The sequence below is a fragment of the Mytilus edulis genome, chromosome 2 (genome assembly GCF_963676685.1).
Source record: "Mytilus edulis chromosome 2, xbMytEdul2.2, whole genome shotgun sequence".
Taxonomy (NCBI): domain Eukaryota; kingdom Metazoa; phylum Mollusca; class Bivalvia; order Mytilida; family Mytilidae; genus Mytilus; species Mytilus edulis.
The window spans coordinates 56,996,448-57,006,678 of NC_092345.1; the positions used below are offsets into that span (position 1 = coordinate 56,996,448).

General features: G+C 30.9%; 1 protein-coding gene across 1 annotated transcript; it reads left to right on the forward strand.

The window, feature by feature from the left end:
• Nucleotides 1-1,710: 1,710 nt before the first annotated feature.
• LOC139510289 (sodium-dependent phosphate transport protein 2A-like) lies at nucleotides 1,711-9,853 on the forward strand. The gene is made up of 9 exons (XM_071296793.1): nucleotides 1,711-2,038; nucleotides 2,158-2,329; nucleotides 3,648-3,776; nucleotides 4,072-4,203; nucleotides 5,306-5,497; nucleotides 5,778-5,896; nucleotides 6,840-6,908; nucleotides 7,363-7,474; nucleotides 7,819-9,853. Exons 1-9 carry the CDS (start codon nucleotides 1,931-1,933, stop codon nucleotides 8,760-8,762), a joined length of 1,977 nt encoding a protein of 658 aa, XP_071152894.1. The 5' UTR covers nucleotides 1,711-1,930; the 3' UTR covers nucleotides 8,763-9,853.
• Nucleotides 9,854-10,231: the final 378 nt, after the last annotated feature.

A 10,231-nucleotide genomic window follows, 5' to 3' on the forward strand; every position in this document is an offset into this window, starting at 1 on the left:
AAAAAGGGGAGGGGTGATTTTTTGTCTGGAGCAGTTTTTTTCAACGCTTTATATCAATCAAATTATTTTTTCAACATTGAAAAATATTGAAAGGTTTACAGAAAATCTGGATTCCCGAATACTTTTTTGTCATCGGCTTGACCACAACATTTTTTTCATCAAATTAGGGATCCCAATTTTTTAAAGGAAAATACCATAGCCCTCATTGTTTATTGGTCATTCCTTTAAATAAGCAATTAATCCAATACAGAACGGTATAGCGCATCATCAGACAAAATTGATTTATAAATCGGAGAAAAAAAGTGTCATTTCCTTACAATACCATTCATGGAATTTGACTGAACTCAAGTGATGGAAAACACTTGCCCAGGATGAATTCCTTTCATATTTTAATCATATTGTATCAAGGTATTTTATATTTAAAATATTCAATTGCTTTGTTGTATATAGCCGGATGTATATATATATATATATATATATATATATATATATAACAGTCAGCAGAATACGGTTTTATAGAAAGCATTTCTGTGTCACCTTGTCAGTCCTCAAAATTTGAGGCAATGTAGGGTGTATAAATGAAGACGGTATCATGTAAATATCTTGTTTATTTGTTTATCATATTTATTTATTTCATGTTGTTATATATCCTGTACAGCAGCTATTTAATCAGTCGCACAACAAAAAATGATTGCTAACAACAGTTCTTTAAATTCTGGTTCGATCCAGTTTCTTGTACATGCAGCTGATCATGAGTGTAGCTTGTTCTTTTCGGCGCAATATAAATGCACATAATTTCAAATAAAATTAGACACTGGCTACGGTTACATGGAAATGTAACAATAATAAAAATATTATTGTTACATAAGAGACTAAATGCCGGAATGCAAAGTCGGGTAAGGAACTGATTAATTACGAATGTAACAATAATTACTGAGGCTACGGTTACATGGCGTTATTGTTACATGAAAAACAGCAATATACAATGGGTCTATAAAAATGTACTAGATAATAAAAATTAAAGACATTTATTTTATATTTACAATACATACAATTATTAAATATTAATTCTTTAATTATTTATTTGCAATGACATTTTCTACATATCCAGTAAGTGGTTTTTGGAGCATTTCTGAGTCCGACACATTTTTGGTGAAACCACTCCAAGCAGCCATCACACACCAGTGAATGATGTCGCACTGTGAACGTCCGTATCACATACTGTACAGTTCCATTCTGCGATATCCCTTTTTGATGATAATGCAACCTTTAATGTTTGCCATGCTTCCGGTGAGAAATATTTTTTCACTCGAGCAATGTTTATGTTCTCATCTAATAGTTTGGTTGGAAGCATGTGATGTAGTTTTATGTCATCTTTCAGTATGGTCACATTGCCGTCCATAACGGATGTAAGGTTTATCTCGGATTTCAGTATCCAACTAAGTTTAATGATTGCTGTTTTTCATGTAACAATAACGCCATGTAACCGTAGCCTCAGTAATTATTGTTACATTCGTAATTAATCGGTTCCTTATCCGCCTTTGCATTCTGGCATTTAGTCTCCTATGTAACAATAATATTTTTATTATTGTTACATTTCCATGTAATCGTAGCCAGTGCCATAAAATTATTCTGATTGGATAGTAAAAATAGATACCTTGTTACTGATATCATTACTACATAAAAATAGTTCTTTAAATTAATTTATATATCATAAAAAATGAAATATAACGGATAAAAATACTACTAGTTTGTAAAATGATAATAAAGAAACGTATTCTATTCAAATTGGAACCCCTTCTGTTCAAATAATCTAAATATTCCACAAAACATGAAACATGATGTGAATTCATGCGTTAACCGGTTAATAGAATAGAAAGTAGTTCCAACCTAATCAACATAATTGGTTTCATTGACATTGTCATAGTGAATGGCGGACGTCAGAGAGAACAACATGTCTATCGGGCAAAAAATATACGAAGACATTGTAATAGTGGTTTCAGATGAGAAAAACAACAAAAAAGAAGTTCTAGGAGAGGTAAGTAAACTTTTTTAATTCATCAACACAGTTATCTTTATTGTTAATGAATTATGTGATGAAATTTTTTAATGACAATGTCAAATGTGTTAAAACCACGTGCTCTACTCAATTTAAAGGTGGTGCTAATCCCAGCTGTGACGGACTGCCAAAATGTGGTAAATCCGATGACAGATGGCCCTTGCGAGTGTGAACCTTTGGTCCACGGTGTCAGTATCAAGGAAAGGAATCAGGGTCACCCAGACGACGGGTCAGATGATGCCCGTGTTGGCGTTTGCGTTAATAGTAATGGTGGGTAAAAACGTCAACGCCTGCGAACATTTTACTGTATTGTTTTTTGAAGGTGTAGTTTGGTTGATTTGGGAAAAAAACTCTTCCCATTTCCAGATTGCATCTGTCCAACCAATTTCTGAAGTATGGAGTTGTGACCGACCTTTATTTATTGGAAAACATGACAATTTCTGAGAAAACATTTATTTTAAATCTGAATTTCAAATTCTCATTAGGCAACGACACTTTTCATCTTTTTAGGAGAGGAATTATATTATTTATGAGACTTTTTTGTTATATATATTTTTTTTTTGGGGGGGGGGGGGTGGAAGGGAAATTCATTGTGCATTTCTTTCTTTTTGTAAACACACCAAAGAATTCCTTAAATTAGATTGATAAAAAAATGTTGTTGCACTTACATCTCATGATTTTCAGTAAATTATCAAATAATTGTTTGTATAAAAGTTTTATAATTGGCTTCCTCCATACTATCAGGTATTGGAAAATAATATTTATAGATGTGCATATTGATTTAATACACTGTCAATTAATGTAGTCTTGAAGATCAATGACATCAATACATAACTTCCTGCATCTTGAAAAATGTCATCTCATTTAGATAATATAAACTTTTTTGTTAAATCATGGAGGAAATATTTCCTGATAACAAGGATTTGTATCTTACTATACACATTCTTGAAATATCTGATGAAATATTGCTGATTATCAAGATTATAAACAAATTTAATTGTATTGAAGCAAAATCTTTGATGTCATCTCAAAATGCTAGAAGTTTGTTACATTTTTGTACATAGCAGCATAACAAAGGTAGATCCAGCATTTTTAGAGGGAAATTCCTGGAAAAAGTTTCCACCAAGATTTTTACTCAATAATATGTGCTGATTTTAGAAAATCCTTTATTAAATGGTTATATTATTATAACCACTTGTTGGATCCACCTTATATTGATAAATTTGAATTCTATTTGCAGGAAAATAGTAAGTATGATCATCTGACTTTTGTTTTCTTTTAATACTATTTTTTTGTTGTTGAAAAAATTGATGGCAAATTCTAGAAATTCTCTTTAGATAATGGTAATGATGAAAGGAAAATCTTTCTGAAATATTTTAGATGGTGAAAAGTATCAATATTATCAATACCATCTGAACTTGTTCATCAATGTCTAGATTAAAAACTCCTAACTGTTTGTTCTGGTTTGATGGTGTTTAAGGGATGCTGTCTCGTTGACAATAACCAATATCCTTGGCATTAGTATTGAGTCAAATTCATATTCTTTATATTAACTGATTAACATATATTCCTACTTGTATTTTTTCAGGAACCAAAATCAAACATGGCTTGCAAACCGCTGGAAAATTTTTACTGGTACTTGGATTCCTGTATTTCTTCATATGCTCACTGGGACTTCTTGGTGCAGCATTTCAGTTGCTTGGAGGAAAAACTGCAGGTACTTATTCAAAAGTTTAAAAAGTATTTTTGTAATCTTTTGATTTCTAACTGAACGAGTAGGCAACTTAATTTAAAAATGATCATATGTTGCCAGGAGCAGCTAGAAGAGGATGTTAAACATTGCTTATTAGAGTGTGCTGTGTTGCCAGGAGCAGCTAGAAGAGGATGTTAAACATTGCTTATTAGAGTGTGTTAGAGGATTTAAAAAAGAATTTAAAATTTAGACTCAAATTTGTTATTACTCCAATTCCACACAGTACAACATCTAACTGGTGATTGCTTTATCTTTTTAGGAAAGGTATTTGAGCAATCAGAACTACTTAGTAACCCAGTTTGTGGGTTGATGATTGGTATCTTGGCAACTGTTTTGGTTCAGAGTTCAAGTACATCCACCAGTATAATAGTTACCATGGTAGCATCAGGAAGTAAGTTGATATATACAACATTTTAGGTTAAAGGTTGCAGACAAGAAATTCTTATTCTTCTTCCTTGAAAAAAACACAAACTATGATGTAGTGAATTAACCAGAATAATTTAAACTAGAACTTGATGATAGTGAATTAAGTGAAGGATGTAAATCAGACCTTGAAAATACAAATATTTTTGAAATTTATAAAATTTGATTTTTCATTTGTTAGTAATTGGAAGTAAGCATTTCAGAAAGGGAAAACAATGGGCTAGAAAATTAATTAACCTTGATGTTTCATAGGAATTTCATAAAAAAGATGGTTAGAAAGTAAAAGAGAAATTTGAGAATAAGTAGTGTTCTGCAAAATGATATTTATTAAAGTCATAAGAAACCTCAAATTAAAAAAAAATATGCATATGTTTTTTTATAACTAAATGGATAGTTTTGATTATACAACTTATGTACATATACTTTTTTCTGAGGAAAATTTTAAAATTTGTTCACATTTAGAAGAAGTTTACTTATTTTTAATTGCTTCCAAGAAGCAATTCGCCGACACATTTTCCGTATGCATAGTGACCTGAGCGTAACCCTCCTCGTTAAAATCCGGTGGTCGCAATACGCATGGATCTGTCATTAAAATAAACAATTATCTGATTGTTCATGTTAAACACGTGCTCAATGACCATGCTTTTTGTTATTTGTTTACTATAAGGTGACAATCGGTAAACTTCGGCTTCAAAACACGGCATTTAATGAGAAGCTATATTTGTTAAATCATAAGACAGAGAAAAAAAAATGACGATTAAACAATATATATATGCGTAAAAAATGAGAAATTCGTGCACAGATGACTTAGTTTATGATATATACATGCATTGGTTCAAGAATTGGATAAACATTATTTTTCACCACTCACTCGTTTCATATGACTTTAAGTAAACTACTTAAGCTGTTTGTTGTCAATATTTGTAATGTGCTTAGGCAAAAGACTGGTGCATATCCACTTTGTTTCTTGTTATTTTTTCAAAATAAAGCACAAATGATGATTTTTTTTTACATCAGTTAAAATAATCTTTCAATGACAATGTAATGTACATAATTACCAATTATTTCAGTAATTGGTGTAAGACCAGCTATACCAATGATCATGGGAGCAAATATTGGTACCAGTGTAACCAACACAGTAGTATCCATGGCTCAAGTTGGTGACAGGAACCAGTTCAGAAGAGCTTTCTCTGCAGCTACAGTTCATGATATGTTTAACTGGCTGTCAGTTATTATTTTACTGCCATTAGAGTGTGCTACAGGTAAACCATTAATTTATATTCATATATAACTAATAGGTTTTATTTCAGAAGGGGAAATAGACATTAATTTGCGACACATATCCCATGCCTAGTTTCACATTCACAAAAGCATCAAAAAAAATTCTGAATTCAATGTTATTCTTTGAAAATATTTATTTTGATTTAAAAGATTGGTTGTTTTTTTTAAATACATGTATCTGATTTTGATCTAACAAACAGGGAAAAATTGGTACTAGAAAGATAACTCTTATTTGAATCATTTTATTTTCAATTTTTGTAGGATATTTAGAGAAACTGACGGGTGCATTGACAAAATCTTTTAAAGGAAGTAGTTTTAAAGGAGGAAAACAGGATTTCCTGAAAGTTATCACTAAACCACTCACTAAACTTATTGTTGAGGTAAGTTAGGCCTAAAAAAAAAAAAGATATGTGTTTCCGGTAACACCATTTTGAAAAATAGGGTCGGTAGGTCGGAATTCTTTTTTTTTTTTTTTTTGACATCGAAAATTATCATGGTTTTTCCAAGTCCGGATCCGTAATTAGTTTCAAAAACCGGAAGTGTGCCATTTGCAATGTTTTTGAAGCACCTGCTGTGCAAATTTCTTGGATTTTAGAGGGCCCTCATGGGGTTTTTGATTATGTGATTACTTGGCCGTTTTTTTAATGATTATTTGATTATTAAGCCAAATATTTCATGATTATTTGATTACCTAGGACTGTATTTTTAGTTTATGATTATTTGATTACTAAAGATAAGCAAATATTTAATGATTATGTGATTATATTGGCAAAAAAATGGTGATTATGTGATTACTAGGACCCCCATGAGGGGCCTCATTTTAACCTATTTGGAATACCTTTTGACATTAATAAAATGTTTTACTGGCTTTCTATGCAAGTAGAAGCAAGAGAGAAAAAATATTATGTCATCTATCAGAAGCCTGTGTCAAAAACAGGGTCGGTTGATACAATTTTTTTTTTTTTTTTTTTTGAAGATCCAATAAAAAAGTTAGGGTCGGGGCTAAAAAACAGGGTCGGTCGGGTTACCGGAAACATTGATCTTTTTTCTCTCGGCCTTATCTAATGTGAGCATGCGAAGTTTTACCAGGAAATCAAATACAAAATTATAATAAATAATTGTACCTGTAGAAAACATTTGCTTGTGTATAATATTATATATATTTATTTGAACAACTTGGAAGAACATTTTCTCATTCCTTTCTCTGTACTTAAAAATGGCATTTTAAGCATAAAAATTTAAAAGTATATAGCACAGATATCTTTATTTATCAAAGTTGCTGTTAAATAATAGATTTTATTGGATTTTGTTTTCTCTTTTTAGCTTGACAAGAAAATCTTGCAGAAAATTGCTGTTGGTGACAAAAATTATGAAGACAAAAGCTTGATAAAGGTATTAAAAGATTGTGGTGGAATTTACTCACTGAGTGTGTGTCTGTCAACTGTAGTCCTAATTGCTTTCATCTTGTTTGTTAATTTACTAGAATATTCATACATGTTCCATAGTGAAGTGAATGATTTGAAAAGATATTAAGCATTACAATGGCAGAAGCTATAAAAAAATTCCAAGGTTTTATTGCATTTGAATATGAACCAAATGAGATTTAGTATAAAATAAGAAAAAAATTAAACAGTTTAAGAAATGCACATGATGGTGCTATTAACTGCAGAAATTTATTCTCAATATTGAATCATATATAGTTGAATGCTCGCAATAATGCATGTCTTCACCCCGTAATTCCCCATAACAACATTACGTTTGATAAATTAAAATAATAAAATTTAAATTCCTAATGAAATTTGAGTTGAAGATAAAATTTATAATAGTTTTTTTCTTATTGTTTCAGAGATTCTGTGTCAATGAGGCAGATAAGGGTGATTGGACATACAATGTGACTGCCACTGTTAATACCACACTCAATTCAACAGTAAATGTTACTGAACAAGGAGGTCCCAGATGTAAGTTGCAAGAAAATAGATGAGTGAAAAGGGGGTTAAACAGTTTTAAAAAAAAGAACTATTGAATTGTGTAAGCTTTCTTATTCAGTCCAAAAAAATGTTTTATTCCAAAAATGTCTCCTATATCTGGACAGGAAGGTCAAGTCCCTATATTCTGGAGACAAAGATTTTCTTGGAAGTTTGAAAAGTTGATATCCATGAAACAATGTACACGGATAAATAACATTTCAAAGGCAATTGAATTCAGTTATATATGCAATGCTATGAAACTACTGGTCATCTAAGAATAAAATTAAATCATATCTCCTATACAAATGTATAACAATATTTGTTTGTTATTCCAGGTGCATCATTATTCAGCATTCTGGACTTGAATGATACAGTTTCCGGTGTGATCTTACTAATTTTCTCCCTCGTGGTGCTTTGCTGTTGTTTAGTGGGCATGGTAAAGGTACTAAACTCTATGATGAAGGGACCAATAGCCAAAGCTTTAAAGAACGTAGTAAATGCTGATTTCCCAGGATGCTTTAAGTTTTTAACAGGATATGTAGCCATGTTGGTTGGGGCAATATTAACTGTTTTAGTTCAGAGTTCATCTGTATTTACTTCAACACTAACTCCATTGGTAGGACTTGGATTAATTAAAGTTGATCGAATGTACCCTCTGACTTTGGGATCAAATATAGGTACCACCATGACATCATTATTAGCAGCTTTTGCGGCATCAGAAAATAAACTGGATGTAGCGCTCCAGATAGCGCTTTGTCATTTCTTCTTCAACATTTCTGGAATTTTGATCTTTTATCCAGTTCCTGTAATGAGAAGAGTACCAATTCGAGCTGCCAAGTTTTTGGGAAAAATTACCTCCGAGTATAGATGGTTTGCAGGAATGTACATTGTATTGTCTTTTTTGTTGTTGCCTGTGATGGTATTTGGATTGAGCATGGCTGGACAAATTCCATTTATAGTTGTAGGATCCATTGTACTTTTCATTATCTTTAACGTAGTAGTGCTGAACGTGTTACAGAGTAAAGAACCAACATGGTTACCTGCACGATTAAGGACATGGGATTTCTTGCCAGAATTTTTGCATTCATTAAAACCATACGATGAAGTGTTCACTGCCTGTTCTATATGTTTCTGTACAAGTTGTCAGAAAAAAGACTCGGTATATAATTCTCTGCCATTGACAGAAAGTGCTTCAAGTTCTCCTAATAGTAGCTCGAACAGTAGTAGATTTGCAAGCACAGCAAACTCAACAGTTGATCTTCTTCAAAACCGTGTATGATGATACTTTTAATTTAGTTGTGCACTTATTTATTTATTTTAAGGTTCTTTTTTGTGTAAATATTAAAAACTAAATTAATGATGAACAAAAATAAAGAATTATTTAAATTTTTACAAACTAAAAGAAAAGGAAACAAGTTGTCTTTTATAAACTCAAAACTAAAAGACAATCGTCAAATATTAGTGCTATGATTTCAAATTTTATATGAATCTCACAATTTTAGTGCTATTATATCAAAGTATATATGTGAATCTCTAAATAAGATTAAAAGGCAGCTATATTGATTTTTCTATTGATGAAATTTATATTTGTTTCAATTTATAATAGAAATAAGTATTGCCGGTTTTGTATTAAATGTTTGTAGTTTTGTTAATGTATAACTATTTCTGTTTTCCTATTTTGGAAGCTTGATCTGCTAAATCTATTAAAAATATCTAGTATTAGTGTATGAACAATTTTTCTTTTGGTTCAAATTGTAGCATTACTATCAGCATTTAAAAGTTGATCCCCAATTTTGATAATTTTTGTGGCATTAAAATATAAATGTACAACAGATAATATTATATTTTAGTACTTTTAATTTACAGATATAAGATATAAAACACTACTTCAATTTTGGTGATCATGATTATAAAGGAGAGTGAATTTAAAATTGCTTTTTTACTGCCAAATTCAGAATTATTTCAAACTTGTTCATCACATTAAATACTTGAAGAAATAAGGTGGATACAGGTGTACAGGAATTTTGATACTGTCCACATTGGATAAAGTGAATTAAAAAAAAATCTCAGAGTTTACAATATTTGTGAATGCGTATGTGAAATAAATGAAATACAAGTTGCCATGCTGAAACAGTGCATATGGAAGATTCTTTTAGATTTGTGATCATAACTTGTGTGGTATGTGTGCGTGTATGCTAAAGTTTTCTCGAGTTGAGATTGATTTTAAGATCTGATATTTTAAAGTACACAATTTTTATGTGTAGTGAGTATGCCTATGAATACAAGTTAAAACCCAGTATTTCAAAGGATAACTGTTAACCAAATAATTGTTAATGTTTACTTTTATTTATTGATTAAAAATGAAAATTATGTTTTATTTATTTGTAATTCTGCACTTAAGCCTTTTTGTAGTTTCATTGGTCTGAAGCCATACCACAGATGGTGTTAAGATGCACAACTGGGAATATGGTTTCTATACTTTGTTCTAAATTAATTAAATGCAGAGATTGTAAATTAATTTGTTGACACCATTGAGACCTGTTGTACTTACATGTACACTGTACAATCATTTCCATACACTAAATATATTAACTTGTGGCTTTAGTAAAATATATCTGGGGGAAAAACCCAGACCAAAACCACAAAAACTTTTTATTGTCCAATGAACCATGTTTCAGGGTACGGTTTCCTGCTCCGAAAAGAGCTACAGTGGCTGCAAAAAAGTTTTCAATTTTCACTGCCAAAAAA